Genomic DNA, 17,859 nt, shown 5'->3' with positions numbered 1-17,859 from the left:
GTTTTTGTATCTTTTGAATATCATTTATCATTTTAATGCCTTTTTTTCAGAAAGTATCACAAATCCTATTTATAACCCTGTGACGAAATGTTCCATGCTTTTGTTGGTGCGGGCTTTCAAGCCATAAGAATCATAAACAGAAAACGAACAAATAAACATGAAAAAAAAGAAAAGAAAAGTTCCATTTTTGCTTTGAAAATGGTGCAAAACGCCTCTTGCTGCACCCAACAAAAGCAGCAACACAACCATTCACCCCCCTATTGATGGCGTATAAGAACAGACTACAAATGCAAATTCCATTGCCGTTCCTGATAAATGCCCCAGATTCCATTTGCACTTTGCAATCCTTTTGCTGAAATGCAATTTTTATAAAACACTTCCAGAGCCGCTCCCTTTAGACTCTGCCCCAGAAGCCTTATGCCGACTGCCGTTGCTGCTCGAATAAGCGTAGCCAATTGCATCAGACATCGTGAGCACAGCTGCGCCTGCAGGAAAGTGCTGAATGAACTCGCGCTTGAGGCTGATAAGTGTTGGCCTTGCTGGGGCATTGCTGTCCAGGCACGACAGAATGCAGCCAGAAAATGGGTTCTTTTCGGCAATTCCCATGAAAGGCCGTTCTCCATTCACAATCTTCTGTCCAGCAACCTCTGCCTCATACTCCCCAAACGGGATATTCAGTGTCAGACACTCCCACAGCATCATCCCAATCGAGAAGGCAACCGACTCCTTTGTTGCTCCCATCTTCTTGTTCATCAGCAGCTCTGGCGCCTTCCACCTCATGCACTCTTTTCTGTTGTCATCCTCATCCTCAAAGGCGGATGAAGGAGGTAGTGATTTTGTGAATCTCTCGCTCTTCACAGAAACATCAGAGGAAGATGTGACCATGGTGGAGGCTGAAGAGATGGAGGAAGTGTCAGAGTCTGACGAGCAGTCGGAGTGGATAGCAATGCAGATGACCATGTGCTCCGAGAACAGCACGATGTGGGGACTGAGATTGGCCAAAGAGGAAAGCTCATTTTCCATTTCGTCAAAGGAGTGGAGGGCGAGATTGGCTACCCAGAACAGGATCTGAGCAGCTGTCTGCTCCCTCTCCTTCAAACTCCCAATCGCCATCTCCTTCTTCTCATTCCTTCCATGAAGCAGCATGAACAAAGAATCCCTCAGATCCACAATCAACTTCTCATGAGGGGATGAACAGGCCATCGCATCCACCAGATTCGACATCGATGAGGTAGTGGGACATAGATCCTCTCCTCGAACAAATGTCGAATCAGAATCTGTTGTCGAAGTGGTGGAAGTGGATGAAATTGATGGTGATGGTGTTCGCTTTCGAATTTCTTCTTCTTCATCTTTCTCCAATGCCCATTCAGGAATCTTGTCTGAGTCTTTTCCAAGAATGTATTCAGTCGATCCACTCTCACTCAACAAATGCTCTGATGACTCTGAATGACCCAAGCTTTTCTCATACACTCTCTTCTTTATCCTCTCATCATTCTTCTTCTCTGCCTCATTCTCTGCTCTCCTCCACTGCTCCTCAGGCGACATCTCCATCGTCACCATCTCAAATGCCTTCGGATCTTTTCTGATGTTATCGTTCACAATCTCTCTCAGATCTTCTGCTTCATTCTTCACCTTCTTCCATCGAACAATGAATACAATAGATACAGCAAGGACAATCAATAGAACAACAGCCATAATAATAACAATCAATAATAAATAAGATTTTCCTTCGTTTCCACCTTCGACTAATCTTTCGCCCCCTTTTTGTTCAGACTCACTCCTGTTCTTCAGAATGAATGACTTTGTCGAAGCTGAAGATCTCCCAAACACAATTGCTGTGGAGAGTTCTAACCCATCGGAGTCTGATGTTAACTTTGCTGACGGAATTGTTCCAACAACTTCGGTTTCAGAAGCAAAGCTGTTTTCGTCAAATGGATACCGCTCGACCAACTCCACATCGTTGATTGTGCGTATCAACTTGAAAGATAGATCGCATGGCAGGAAAAGCGATCCTATGAATTTGATATCAGCGTTGCTCCCAGATTCAGCCAGACTTGCTGATTCCAGATGAGGAATGAAAAACGGAGAGAGTCGCTCCTGTGCAGCACCCTTCAAGCTGCAGCCTTCGCTCATGATCCACAACGAAGTGTTGTCCTTCACTCCATCCCCGCCTTTCAAGCTGTCAATTGCCAATGAAGCCGAATCGCAGCAGAAGATGTTCCGACGGAGTGACGGGTATTTCTGCATCGAGGGGCTGTTGTCAAAAAACTCGCCTTTCTCGATTGTCATGTTGCCTGCTGCCAACGACAATCCGCCTGATGACGAATTCGATATTGTCACATCCTTCATCAGTGCTGCTGCACGCGACAACTGGATGAGCGATCCATTCCATTTGCAGACACTCTCTTCGCTGCTGGAAATTGCTTGCCTCCCCACAAACTCGCACATGTGCATCGAAATGTCAAGCGCCCTGCTGACATCCACGATGCTCCCTTTTTTCGACAACGACACACAATCCGAGCACGAGCAGTTTGACAGGTTTATCCGGGCAGAAGGCGAGGTTGACGAAAGGAAGCATGCACCCAACGAACCACGACTGAAGTTTCTGATGGAAGAACTGCCAAAGGAAACAACTCCCGACATATCTTCGCAAACGGAAATGACACTGCCATTGCGAGACTTCACTCCATCCACCACCGCATCATCAATCACCACACTCTCACACTCTCCAACTTCAAACAGATTGGACGACAGCTCAACCTGCTTCACACCCACTTTTGCCAAGGACACCTTGCTGCTGCCAGTCAGCCGGAACACTGGCTGCTCAAATGAAATTTCCGATGTGTTGCAATTATCGATGAGCAGAAGCCCGCTTTCAACGCTCAGGAGAGCCGAGTTGAAGGCAATGGGATGGATGCTGTTTGAAGGCACTTCAGATGCAAAAAGGACTGACGAAAGACAAAGCTGCCCATTTGTCTCGCTGATGAATGTTCCTCCTGAAAACGAAAAGGAAGAGCCAACAGAGAACGACAAGCTCTCGATCCGGACTTTCTCCGAGGTTGTGATAATGCTGCTGCCATATGGGATTGTTGAGTTGAGGAACACCTGCGCCGGCGAAGGCGATTCAAGCGAGCGGATGGTGACATTCAGCACATTGCATCTGCTCAAGATGGCAGTGCGGCTGGAGATCAGCAGCTGGGAGAACAATGACGGAATGATGTGCAGCAGCCCTTCGCTCAGCGTGCTGCATGGCCCATCCAGCCCTCCGCACTGCTTGCTGTCCTCGTGATTGTCCCCGGCCGAAGACACAAACACCGTCTCGCTCTGGTACTTCACAATTCTCTTCAGCAGATCTTCCTCGTCCAGATACATGTCTGAGGTGCATCCCCATATTGCGAGGTCTTTCACAAATGGGGCTCTGAAGTCCAGCAAAAACTGCCCATCTGCGATCTGTGCTTCTATCGAGCGGCACTTCACATACACGTCTCTTCCCCGATATGCAGCATTGTCCTTGAACGTGATGTTCGACAGCACAAATGCTGCTGGCTCGGCAGCCGCAGACGTGCATTCCAAAAACAAGCCTCCGCCCCTTCCAGTTGATGAGCAGAAGCAGTCGGTGATTGAAGAAAACAAGCAGTCAAAACGCCCTCCTTCGTTCAGTCTGAACAAGGCAGCCCCTCCATTTTTGCATCCAGAACCACCACATTTTTTTGATTGTTGTGTTGCGGATGACCATTTTTGTTGGGTCGATGCCTGTGCTTCGGATCATTGCGATGTCGCCAGCTGCGCTCTGGGTCACTTCCTCAAGCGTGCTCCAGTCCACCACAACACTTTCATCGGCTTCAGCATTCGCATTCTCGTCTCCAGTTGAAGCCCTTGCAACGCACAATCCGCTTCCGCCTTCCAGATGGATGTTTTTCATTGTCAAGTTTCTGAATGCCAAGGATGCTGCAGATGCGATTGATACGATGTCGCAGGAAAAGGAAAGCGACTGAATTGTCACAAATTCGAAAACAACACTTCCTGCATCCGCCTTAATCAAGCCAAAGTTAATCATGTCTTCTTCTCCGCTTTCTTCATTTTTTGCGAATGAACAGTCTTTCAGAGTCAACGATCCTTCGCTGGAGCCGACATGCATCAAACTGTTTACACTAGTGGCGAATGAAGATGGCAGAACGAATCTTATCAATTCGAAATATGAGATGCCTAGAATATTCATCGCAGCTCCTTCTGATCCTTCAATAGAAGAGCGACACTCAAGAGAGCACATATCTGTGTTATCCGAACTTATTGAAATATCACCAAGATCAACACATTTTTGAGAATTCCTTTTCCAATGATGTTAATATTCCTTTCATTTCCTTCAAGCAGCCGATCCAAAGAATAATCGATTGACAGGCAAGGATAATTTGAGAATCCACAGGCACCCATATCTCTTCCTTCGCTGCTAATAAATATCTCTGATCCAAATGTTCGCCAGAAATAGATCAGAGGAATGGCATTTGTTGTATCACTTCCATCAAAGCCGCTCAATGAATCCAACGAAATATCTGCCATGTGCTCGAGCACAAATGGAAGAGAGGCGTTGGTGATGCTCTTGTCAAGTTGGATGATTCGACAAACAGGTCATTTCCGTATTTCGCAACATTTGGCTTGCTTGCATCAAAAACAGGGGATGATATTGTAAATGAAGAATCATTATCAACCAATGTCAGAGCCATCCCTCCCCCAAGCCCAATCTTCCCTCCTTCTTCTGGTGCTGTGCATCCTGTAAATGTGCATGAAATGATGTTCAATTGAGTGTTCCCTTTTATCCGAGCAAAAACAGCACCTCCTCTGCTTCCATCAGCCAGCACAGAGCATCCATCAAAAACATTCTCTTCGATATTAATTTGTGTTTTTGAATTTTCATCATTGCTATTATCGATGTCCACACAGCCTCCATTTCCAGTTGCTCTTTCTATTTCTGTAAAATGGCAATTCGTCATGTTCAACCACGGAGTGATTATTAATTCTGCTTCTGTGCTGCTTCCTGACAACGAGATCAATGGATGTTCTTTCAAAGTGATTGACGAAGCCGAGAATGAATTAATTGTTAGCATCCCCGAGTCAACAGACAAGAATACAAATGCCAGTTCTGGCAAAGGATTTTGAAGGGAAAGCGAACATTGAGACAAAGTCAGTGATGATGATGATGACGATGAAATAAAAGTGGAGTGTGAAAGAAAAGGAGGAAGAGAGAAGATAAGAGTTGACAAGACTGTTTCGACTCCAACTGCCACTATTGCCGTATTTGCTCCTGCGGTGGTATCAGAAATTATCCATCCACTTTGATCGTCTTTTCCTCGGATTTCATGTTTCTGTTCACCAAATGCCAATTCATCGCTCATCATAATCATTCCGTTAACAACAATTTTCTTTGTTCCTGCAAGCCGAGTGAGGGAGTGCTTCAAGGTCAAACAAGGGAATTGGACAATTCCGCAGTGCGAGTGATTGGACGCCTCAGTATTACTCACATAAATCTCGGATGGAGGAGAAAGAAGATAGATGCACAGAGGGATGGCAACACTGTTGTTTCCACCATCATATCCTCTCACTTTGTCAACGGAATCCAATGAGGCTGTGACACATATGATTTTTTGTGACTTCGCGGTCACTTCCAAATTGGGTGAAATGGCAAAGATGTCATTTCCCCACTTGGCTGTGTTTGTGCCAAAGGAGGAAGAAATCAAGAAATCTGGGTTTTCAGTTAATAATTGAAGAAGGATTCCTCCGCCAAGTCCGTTGGATGCCGAGCAAAAGCAGCCATTAAACGACCCATCTTTCACATTCACTTCATTCGCTTCTCCTGCACACAGCATTGTTGATCCTCCGTTCTCTGAACTTGTGCTCCCACACCCTTCAAATACACTTGAATTCAAATCAATGCTTGCCTTGCCATTGGATAACGATATCACTGCTGATCCGCTGGTTGTTCTTTCAATCCCAACAAAGTCACACTCCGAAAGTGTCAATGAAACAGCACTTGTTGAAGAAATCGAAAACAATGAAACAGTGGAGATGGTCTTTGCCCACTTCACATGATCCATGCCTATCCTCCCATTTTGGATGCAAACCATTTCTGTGGAATAAGCTGCACCAGATTGGGGTGCGCTTCCAGCTGATATGTTCAGCCTGCTCACATCCATTTCTCCCTCGCCTGATATTTCGAACAGCCTTGTTCTGCAATTGTTCTGGTGTGTTGGATCGTGCACAAGAGCAAGGTCACTGACAGACAATGTGCCTGCTGAGACCGAAAAAAGAGACAAGCCAGCTGTTTCAAATTCTGTTTGCATCGTTGTGCTCGAATCACTTTGCCCACATATTGTGAATGCATTGACACCACAATCCACACTTTGTGTTTCGACAACTGTTCCTGCCAGTATTTCGATGTCTTTCACAACGCCTGGTATCATCTGTGTCAGGCAATGGCTGACTGTGTTGCAGGGATGGCTTTCATTGATGCCACATGCAAATGCATCTCTTGCATTCTCCTGAGTCTGCTTCGATCCCACATATCTGATCCTTCCTCCTTCATTCAGAAGCCATTCGCTTCGATCAATAATTTCATTATAACTTGTACTAACTCTATTAGAAGTGGTTCTTGTTGAATAGCAGCTGATATCAATATTGTTTGATGTTGAATCGAACAAAACGATATCATGTCCGCCTTTAAAGCAAGTGTTGTCGTGGAAAAAGCAGAAATACAATAATATTCCGTTGTTATTTTCATTTATCGGCTGCAGACTGCTCCCCCGCCACACTTTGAACTGCAATGGAGAAAAAGGCAGTTTGAAATTATGACTTTGTCTGTTCCTAACCAATGTTCTATTGCTCCACCAGTTCCATCTGAGGTGCCATTTGCCCAACAATACGCAAACATTGAATCTATGATGCAATGTTTTTGCCTTTTTGTCATTACTTGACGAAAATTAATTCCTCCTCCATCGTTTCCCGATGAACAAATCTGGAAAGAACAACAATCAACAAGTGATTGAGTTTGAACATTCTCTGCCATTATTCCTCCACCACCACCATCATTTTTTAACATTGCGCATGTGCATTGAGAAAATGATGAACACTTAACAACACATTCAGCAATGTTGAAAGCATAAATTGCACCACCTCTTGTGACAGAAGCGTGACATCTCGTGAAAGATGAATTTTCAACTGTTAAAGTTGCTTCAGAATTCTCATGAACAAATATTGCTCCTCCTTTTTCTTCCGTGCAGTCTATCCATTCACAGTGTTTGAAGGATTGAGTTTCTGTTGTGTTCACTTTTTCTTTCAGTTCATAATTATCAACTCGTGTCACAAACGAAAATGAGTTGTTTCTGAATAAACACATTCGAGAACAGTCTTCATCACCAGAAAAGCAAGAATAGAAAATGTTGGAAGGGGTTGAGATAACAGCACAATTATCCACAAATTGTGAACAACAAGTGTGTTTTGTTTTATGGTTATCTTTTGTTATAGAATTGAATGAGATATTGGAAAAGTGACAATCACCAACCTCCACACTTTGGCACAACTCCGAATACAGAAAATGAGACGGAGATGAAACAACAAGATCTGAAAACACAGAATTCTGCAGAGCAAGAGAGGATTTCTCACTTGATGTTTTTATAAGACTTTGAATATTTGAATTTTCTTGAGGTGCAATACTAATATTATTCAAACAAAGAGACCCTCCTTGAAGCGCAAACAAAGAAGATGACGAAGTTAAGAAAGCACAGTCTGTGAACTTCACTGAAGAATGTTTGTCTATTGTTACGGCTGGAGAACAGAATGTCTTTAACACCAATGAAATCATTTCAACAGAGCTGTTCGAGGAGATAAAAAGTGAATTCACAATTGAGCATGTTGTTTTCAGAGATGCATTCACAGTCGGATGCACTTTAACAGCTTCACGATTTTTGTAATGTGTGTTTCTACAAGATAATAAGTGTTATGATTAATACACGAAATGAATTTACAGATAAGAGAATTTTGCAAACTGGTTTTTACTCGTCACAAGTTCTTTGTTCAACTTTTTGATAATCAAATTTTGTTCATTTTGAGTTGTTTGAAAAATAAAAAAAAGAAATAACAACAAAGAATATCGCATAAATGGTAACAAAAAATGAGGCAGTTGTGTGACTTGTGATCCAACCGTTTATTTTAAAAAAAGATGTTGCAAATTATTCTTTTTCGAAAATTTTGCTAGAAAAAGTGGAATAGTTTTAAACGAAATTATAAAATAAAGAAAAATCTTAATCATATTATTACTCATTTTGTAATTCCTTTTTCGGAATTAAACAATATTTGTGTTATTCCATTCATTTTATAACATTCATGAATATCAAAAATTTCGTTTGACACAAATATTTAAGGAATTCAAATGAAAATGAAGAAGAATATCATTTTTGTTTTGATAATCAAATGGAAAACATGAAATCAACAATAATTTTTGTAACGTGAAAAATTGCAAAAAAATCAATGCACTTTTGAAATAAAAATTTTCACAAATCGAATTGTTGAACATGAAGTGATTTAAATGAAATTGCTTCGACTTATTTCAATAATATTCAAAAAAAAATTCAATCAAACCAAATAACATTTCATTTCCATTTATCTCGAATATTCATTTTATTCACATATTCAATCCACATGACCAATTTTTTTTTAGACAAAATTTTATGATTTTTTATTTTTTCTTGCTATTTAATTATTTTTCATGTTTATTGTTGCATATATTTTGAATGGTTTGGTACAAACAGTGATTTTTTTTTTTTTTTAATAACAACAAGAATTTTTCCAAAATTTTCCAAAATTTTCCAAAATGCAATTATTTAAATTATGGGAACTTTTAAAAGTTATATTTTTTTTTTTTGAAAATTATCAAAAGTTTTTTTATTTGTAAGTTTTTAATCAAAGTGAAGTGTCAGCTTTCGAATATAACATTTTTGGATTTTGATAACTTACCAATTTCACTTGAATCGTCATTTGCTTGGTATTATTCCATTTATAAAGAGATTATTTGATGCATGCAACGCAAAAATAAAACAATTATGTATAATTTTAAAGAATAAACAATTCACACTATTTTTCGCTTTTATGGAAATTACAAACGCATGTTAAAGTTCTTTTGAGAGTAATTTTTGTGATGATCTTTTGAAAAGAAAATAGATAGAGATACATTTTCGAAACACAATTGATTCTTTCACTGTTATTTATTCGATTCTTAGAATTGATTTTATAAATTTATTTTATTGAAATTTAGAATTTAATGCAAAATGAGAATTTTTTCTCCAACGAGAAAAAGAATTTGTGAGAAAAAAGCTTATTTTGAAAAGCAAATGCTTTTTTATGTTAAAATATTGAATCATTGCATTTTCTTTATAAATGAAATAATAAACATCACAAAATACAAAAATTACTTTCTTTCGAACCATAATTCTTCAATGATTGTTTTGTTCAATTTTGCCCTTCTTTTGGCATTGTCAAAGACTGCAAATATCAAAAGCAACAATCAAAATTATGTGGGAAATGACTCTTCTCAATGTTTCAACATTCAGATAATTGAAGACACATTCAAAGAGAAAGGCAATTGCTTGTTAAATTATCACAAAAGCCACAAAGATGAATTCTTAACAAAAAATAGCTTCTTTGAAAAGCAATATTCATTTCGAAGAAATGGATTCACTTCACTTTTGTGCAAATGGACTATTTCGAATTCTTCAACAGCCATAAGTAACATTCTCTTTGAACAAATAATTCATTCGAATCTCATCTGTGCATTCAACAATTCAAATGTTTGTATCACTTCGTGTCAAGTCACAAAACCATCAAGATTTGTCCCGTTGTTGAACATCCAAAGTTCATCATTCGTTGCACACAATTTCTCAATTGATATCAATCTTCTTCAAGAAAGCTTCGAATCAATTGGACGTGTGAAATGTGAAACTTCATTTTTGTTGATTGATTCGACCATTTTTCAGAATATTGCACTTTGTGGAAGAAAAATGTTTGAGATTGAAAGTTGTCATCTGTTCTCATATGAAAATTCAATTTTCAACAATATCACCAACGTTCATAACCAAATTCAGAAAAGCAAAACTGATGGTCAGTTCACCATGATTGAGAAAAGCATGATGGAGAGTTGTGTTGCTTTCGCTTGTGAAAATGCATTGGATGGATCAGTGATGAATGGTTTGAAGAAATCAAAAGAGTTGGTGTGCAGAAACGTTTCGTTCTTGAACAACATCAACAAACTCATCAATTACGACAATCAAACAACAATTAACACCTCCAACACAATCAATATGAACAATTGCGAATGGATTGACTGCACATCCGAAACAGATGGAGGAGCCATTTGCATATCAGGAAACAGCGCTTCAACACTGACTCTTTCATTGTGCTATTTCAGAAATGACACTGCTTTAAGTGGACGAGGAGGAGCAATATACGCGAAATCAATCTCACAAATCTCAATCAAGCATTGTTTCTTTCTAGAATGTCAAGCCCCAGATCAATCTTTCAATGAAGCCGGAGGTGCAATTTGCATCTTCAATCCGCAAACAACATATATATTTGAAAACAGCTCATTAAAAGATTGTTATGTTGGAAATGATGGAGGGGGCTTATCAATAGACAGAAAAGAAAATCAAATAAATGGGGATCAGGTCATTGATTGCTCATTCGTCAATTGCACAACTTCAAATAAATCAACGCCTGTTGGAGGAGGAGTACATATTTGGATAATGTCAATTTATCCTCTCATCAGCAATTGTTTGTTTGCTAATAACTATGCCATGCATGGAGGAGGTGGACTGAGTTTGCATGTCAATAATCAATACACTGAAAAAAACTTATTCTTTTGCTTTTTCCATAATAATGTTGGCATTAGTGGTGGTTGCGATGTACTATTGGTTTCCCAACAAGAAAATACAATTGACATATCTTGTCGATCAACTCGTCAAACTGGAATACGAGTGAGTACAAACTATGCCACAACTTCAATAACTGATCGAAGTGAATGGCTTCTGAATGAAGGAGGAAGGATCAGATATGTGGGGTCGAAGCAGGCTCAGGAGAATGCAAGAGATGCATTTGCATGTGGAATCAATGAAAGCCATCCCTGCAACACAGTCAGCCATTGCCTGACACAGATGATACCAGGCGTTGTGAAAGACATCGAAATACTGGCAGGAACAGTTGTCGAAACACAAAGTGTGGATTGTGGTGTCAATGCATTCACAATATGTGGGCAAAGTGATTCGAGCACAACGATGCAAACAGAATTTGAAACAGCTGGCTTGTCTCTTTTTTCGGTCTCAGCAGGCACATTGTCTGTCAGTGACCTTGCTCTTGTGCACGATCCAACACACCAGAACAATTGCAGAACAAGGCTGTTCGAAATATCAGGCGAGGGAGAAATGGATGTGAGCAGGCTGAACATATCAGCTGGAAGCGCACCCCAATCTGGTGCAGCTTATTCCACAGAAATGGTTTGCATCCAAAATGGGAGGATAGGCATGGATCATGTGAAGTGGGCAAAGACCATCTCCACTGTTTCATTGTTTTCGATTTCTTCAACAAGTGCTGTTTCATTGACACTTTCGGAGTGTGACTTTGTTGGGATTGAAAGAACAACCAGCGGATCAGCAGTGATATCGTTATCCAATGGCAAGGCAAGCATTGATTTGAATTCAAGTGTATTTGAAGGGTGTGGGAGCACAAGTTCAGAGAACGGAGGATCAACAATGCTGTGTGCAGGAGAAGCGAATGAAGTGAATGTGAAAGATGGGTCGTTTAATGGCTGCTTTTGCTCGGCATCCAACGGACTTGGCGGAGGAATCCTTCTTCAATTATTAACTGAAAACCCAGATTTCTTGATTTCTTCCTCCTTTGGCACAAACACAGCCAAGTGGGGAAATGACATCTTTGCCATTTCACCCAATTTGGAAGTGACCGCGAAGTCACAAAAAATCATATGTGTCACAGCCTCATTGGATTCCGTTGACAAAGTGAGAGGATATGATGGTGGAAACAACAGTGTTGCCATCCCTCTGTGCATCTATCTTCTTTCTCCTCCATCCGAGATTTATGTGAGTAATACTGAGGCGTCCAATCACTCGCACTGCGGAATTGTCCAATTCCCTTGTTTGACCTTGAAGCACTCCCTCACTCGGCTTGCAGGAACAAAGAAAATTGTTGTTAACGGAATGATTATGATGAGCGATGAATTGGCATTTGGTGAACAGAAACATGAAATCCGAGGAAAAGACGATCAAAGTGGATGGATAATTTCTGATACCACCGCAGGAGCAAATACGGCAATAGTGGCAGTTGGAGTCGAAACAGTCTTGTCAACTCTTATCTTCTCTCTTCCTCCTTTTCTTTCACACTCCACTTTTATTTCATCGTCATCATCATCATCACTGACTTTGTCTCAATGTTCGCTTTCCCTTCAAAATCCTTTGCCAGAACTGGCATTTGTATTCTTGTCTGTTGACTCGGGGATGCTAACAATTAATTCATTCTCGGCTTCGTCAATCACTTTGAAAGAACATCCATTGATCTCGTTGTCAGGAAGCAGCACAGAAGCAGAATTAATAATCACTCCGTGGTTGAACATGACGAATTGCCATTTTACAGAAATAGAAAGAGCAACTGGAAATGGAGGCTGTGTGGACATCGATAATAGCAATGATGAAAATTCAAAAACACAAATTAATATCGAAGAGAATGTTTTTGATGGATGCTCTGTGCTGGCTGATGGAAGCAGAGGAGGTGCTGTTTTTGCTCGGATAAAAGGGAACACTCAATTGAACATCATTTCATGCACATTTACAGGATGCACAGCACCAGAAGAAGGAGGGAAGATTGGGCTTGGGGGAGGGATGGCTCTGACATTGGTTGATAATGATTCTTCATTTACAATATCATCCCCTGTTTTTGATGCAAGCAAGCCAAATGTTGCGAAATACGGAAATGACCTGTTTGTCGAATCATCCAACTTGACAAAGAGCATCACCAACGCCTCTCTTCCATTTGTGCTCGAGCACATGGCAGATATTTCGTTGGATTCATTGAGCGGCTTTGATGGAAGTGATACAACAAATGCCATTCCTCTGATCTATTTCTGGCGAACATTTGGATCAGAGATATTTATTAGCAGCGAAGGAAGAGATATGGGTGCCTGTGGATTCTCAAATTATCCTTGCCTGTCAATCGATTATTCTTTGGATCGGCTGCTTGAAGGAAATGAAAGGAATATTAACATCATTGGAAAAGGAATTCTCAAAAAATGTGTTGATCTTGGTGATATTTCAATAAGTTCGGATAACACAGATATGTGCTCTCTTGAGTGTCGCTCTTCTATTGAAGGATCAGAAGGAGCTGCGATGAATATTCTAGGCATCTCATATTTCGAATTGATAAGATTCGTTCTGCCATCTTCATTCGCCACTAGTGTAAACAGTTTGATGCATGTCGGCTCCAGCGAAGGATCGTTGACTCTGAAAGACTGTTCATTCGCAAAAAATGAAGAAAGCGGAGAAGAAGACATGATTAACTTTGGCTTGATTAAGGCGGATGCAGGAAGTGTTGTTTTCGAATTTGTGACAATTCAGTCGCTTTCCTTTTCCTGCGACATCGTATCAATCGCATCTGCAGCATCCTTGGCATTCAGAAACTTGACAATGAAAAACATCCATCTGGAAGGCGGAAGCGGATTGTGCGTTGCAAGGGCTTCAACTGGAGACGAGAATGCGAATGCTGAAGCCGATGAAAGTGTTGTGGTGGACTGGAGCACGCTTGAGGAAGTGACCCAGAGCGCAGCTGGCGACATCGCAATGATCCGAAGCACAGGCATCGACCCAACAAAAATGGTCATCCGCAACACAACAATCAAAAAATGTGGTGGTTCTGGATGCAAAAATGGAGGGGCTGCCTTGTTCAGACTGAACGAAGGAGGGCGTTTTGACTGCTTGTTTTCTTCAATCACCGACTGCTTCTGCTCATCAACTGGAAGGGGCGGAGGCTTGTTTTTGGAATGCACGTCTGCGGCTGCCGAGCCAGCAGCATTTGTGCTGTCGAACATCACGTTCAAGGACAATGCTGCATATCGGGGAAGAGACGTGTATGTGAAGTGCCGCTCGATAGAAGCACAGATCGCAGATGGGCAGTTTTTGCTGGACTTCAGAGCCCCATTTGTGAAAGACCTCGCAATATGGGGATGCACCTCAGACATGTATCTGGACGAGGAAGATCTGCTGAAGAGAATTGTGAAGTACCAGAGCGAGACGGTGTTTGTGTCTTCGGCCGGGGACAATCACGAGGACAGCAAGCAGTGCGGAGGGCTGGATGGGCCATGCAGCACGCTGAGCGAAGGGCTGCTGCACATCATTCCGTCATTGTTCTCCCAGCTGCTGATCTCCAGCCGCACTGCCATCTTGAGCAGATGCAATGTGCTGAATGTCACCATCCGCTCGCTTGAATCGCCTTCGCCGGCGCAGGTGTTCCTCAACTCAACAATCCCATATGGCAGCAGCATTATCACAACCTCGGAGAAAGTCCGGATCGAGAGCTTGTCGTTCTCTGTTGGCTCTTCCTTTTCGTTTTCAGGAGGAACATTCATCAGCGAGACAAATGGGCAGCTTTGTCTTTCGTCAGTCCTTTTTGCATCTGAAGTGCCTTCAAACAGCATCCATCCCATTGCCTTCAACTCGGCTCTCCTGAGCGTTGAAAGCGGGCTTCTGCTCATCGATAATTGCAACACATCGGAAATTTCATTTGAGCAGCCAGTGTTCCGGCTGACTGGCAGCAGCAAGGTGTCCTTGGCAAAAGTGGGTGTGAAGCAGGTTGAGCTGTCGTCCAATCTGTTTGAAGTTGGAGAGTGTGAGAGTGTGGTGATTGATGATGCGGTGGTGGATGGAGTGAAGTCTCGCAATGGCAGTGTCATTTCCGTTTGCGAAGATATGTCGGGAGTTGTTTCCTTTGGCAGTTCTTCCATCAGAAACTTCAGTCGTGGTTCGTTGGGTGCATGCTTCCTTTCGTCAACCTCGCCTTCTGCCCGGATAAACCTGTCAAACTGCTCGTGCTCGGATTGTGTGTCGTTGTCGAAAAAAGGGAGCATCGTGGATGTCAGCAGGGCGCTTGACATTTCGATGCACATGTGCGAGTTTGTGGGGAGGCAAGCAATTTCCAGCAGCGAAGAGAGTGTCTGCAAATGGAATGGATCGCTCATCCAGTTGTCGCGTGCAGCAGCACTGATGAAGGATGTGACAATATCGAATTCGTCATCAGGCGGATTGTCGTTGGCAGCAGGCAACATGACAATCGAGAAAGGCGAGTTTTTTGACAACAGCCCCTCGATGCAGAAATACCCGTCACTCCGTCGGAACATCTTCTGCTGCGATTCGGCTTCATTGGCAATTGACAGCTTGAAAGGCGGGGATGGAGTGAAGGACAACACTTCGTTGTGGATCATGAGCGAAGGCTGCAGCTTGAAGGGTGCTGCACAGGAGCGACTCTCTCCGTTTTTCATTCCTCATCTGGAATCAGCAAGTCTGGCTGAATCTGGGAGCAACGCTGATATCAAATTCATAGGATCGCTTTTCCTGCCATGCGATCTATCTTTCAAGTTGATACGCACAATCAACGATGTGGAGTTGGTCGAGCGGTATCCATTTGACGAAAACAGCTTTGCTTCTGAAACCGAAGTTGTTGGAACAATTCCGTCAGCAAAGTTAACATCAGACTCCGATGGGTTAGAACTCTCCACAGCAATTGTGTTTGGGAGATCTTCAGCTTCGACAAAGTCATTCATTCTGAAGAACAGGAGTGAGTCTGAACAAAAAGGGGGCGAAAGATTAGTCGAAGGTGGAAACGAAGGAAAATCTTATTTATTATTGATTGTTATTATTATGGCTGTTGTTCTATTGATTGTCCTTGCTGTATCTATTGTATTCATTGTTCGATGGAAGAAGGTGAAGAATGAAGCAGAAGATCTGAGAGAGATTGTGAACGATAACATCAGAAAAGATCCGAAGGCATTTGAGATGGTGACGATGGAGATGTCGCCTGAGGAGCAGTGGAGGAGAGCAGAGAATGAGGCAGAGAAGAAGAATGATGAGAGGATAAAGAAGAGAGTGTATGAGAAAAGCTTGGGTCATTCAGAGTCATCAGAGCATTTGTTGAGTGAGAGTGGATCGACTGAATACATTCTTGGAAAAGACTCAGACAAGATTCCTGAATGGGCATTGGAGAAAGATGAAGAAGAAGAAATTCGAAAGCGAACACCATCACCATCAATTTCATCCACTTCCACCACTTCGACAACAGATTCTGATTCGACATTTGTTCGAGGAGAGGATCTGTGTCCAACCACCTCATCGATGTCGAACTTGGTGGATGCTATGGCCTGTTCATCGCCTCATGAGAAGCTGATTGTGGACTTGAGGGATTCTCTGTTCATGCTGTTGCATGGGTTGAATAAGACAAAGGAGATGGCAATTGGGAGTTTGAAGGAGAGGGAGCAGACAGCTGCTCAGATCTTGTTCTGGGTGGCTAATCTTGCGCTCCACTCCTTTGACGAAATGGAAAATGAGCTTTCCTCTTTGGTCAATCTCAGTTCCCACATTGTGCTGTTCTCAGAGCACATGGTCATCTGCGTTGCTCTCCACTCCGACTGCTCGTCAGACTCTGACACTTCCTCCATCTCTTCAACCTCCACCATGGTCACATCTTCCTCTGATGTTTCTGTGAAGAGCGAGAGATTCACAAAATCACTACCTCCTTCATCCGCCTTTGAGGATGAGGATGACAACAGAAAAGAGTGCATGAGGTGGAAGGCGCCAGAGCTGCTGATGAACAAGAAGATGGGAGCAACAAAGGAGTCGGTTGCCTTCTCGATTGGGATGATGCTGTGGGAGTGTCTGACACTGAATATCCCGTTTGGGGAGTATGAGGCAGAGGTTGCTGGACAGAAGATTGTGAATGGAGAACGGCCTTTCATGGGAATTGCCGAAAAGAACCCATTTTCTGGCTGCATTCTGTCGTGCCTGGACAGCAATGCCCCAGCAAGGCCAACACTTATCAGCCTCAAGCGCGAGTTCATACAGCGCTTTCCTGCAGGCGCAGCTGTGCTCACGATGTCTGATGCAATTGGCTACGCTTATTCCAGCAGCAACGGCAGTCGGCACAAGGCTTCTGGGGCAGAGTCTAAAGGGAGCGGCTCTGGAAGTGTTTTATGAAAAATTGCATTTCAGCAAAAGGATTGCAAAGTGCAAATGGAATCTGGGGCATTTATCAGGAACGGCAATGGAATTTGCATTTGCAATCTGTTCTTATGCGCCATTAATAGGGAGGCGAATGGTTGTGTTGCTGCTTTTGTTGGGTGCAGCAAGAGGCGTTTTGCACCATTTTCAAAGCAAAAATGGATCTTATTATTTATTTATTTGTTCGTTTTCTGTTTATGATTCTTATGGCTTGAAAGCCCGCACCAACAAAAGCATGGAACATTTCGTCACAGGGTTATAAATAGGATTTGTGATACTTTCTGAAAAAAAGGCATTAAAATGATAAATGATATTCAAAAGATACAAAAACAAGAGTCGATTTTCACTCATGCAATTCACGCTTTGCGCATATTATAGAAATGTGATGAATAACTCATTCAACTTTAAAATTAATGAGAGAAATTGTCATTAGCTGAAAAGTTTTGATTTTCATATCTTTTTCAATTTATCATAAAAGTAACTTTTTCAAAATATTAAATATAATTTATAAAATTTCATGGCAAAGGATTTCATCAGGATATCCTAATTTCTT

The 17,859-nt window shown here is 42.0% G+C and overlaps 2 protein-coding genes across 2 annotated transcripts; one reads left to right on the top strand and one right to left on the bottom strand.

The window, feature by feature from the left end:
* Window positions 1-366: 366 nt before the first annotated feature.
* On the bottom strand, window positions 367-1,203 carry MONOS_10373 (uncharacterized protein; the record flags this gene model as incomplete). The annotated part of the gene is made up of 1 exon (XM_067862818.1): window positions 367-1,203. One exon carries the CDS (start codon window positions 1,201-1,203, stop codon window positions 367-369), a length of 837 nt encoding a protein of 278 aa, XP_067729711.1.
* Window positions 1,204-9,314: 8,111 nt separating this feature from the next.
* On the top strand, window positions 9,315-17,282 carry MONOS_13246fu15906 (uncharacterized protein; the record flags this gene model as incomplete). The annotated part of the gene is made up of 1 exon (XM_067865933.1): window positions 9,315-17,282. One exon carries the CDS (start codon window positions 9,315-9,317, stop codon window positions 17,280-17,282), a length of 7,968 nt encoding a protein of 2,655 aa, XP_067729710.1.
* Between the last annotated feature and the right edge of the window lie 577 nt (window positions 17,283-17,859).

Source organism: Monocercomonoides exilis (assembly GCF_001643675.1).
Source record: "Monocercomonoides exilis strain PA203 chromosome Unknown scaffold16-1735695, whole genome shotgun sequence".
Taxonomy (NCBI): domain Eukaryota; phylum Preaxostyla; order Oxymonadida; family Polymastigidae; genus Monocercomonoides; species Monocercomonoides exilis.
The sequence above is the reverse complement of the archived record's forward strand: the minus strand, read 5'-3'. Positions and strand labels throughout refer to the sequence as shown.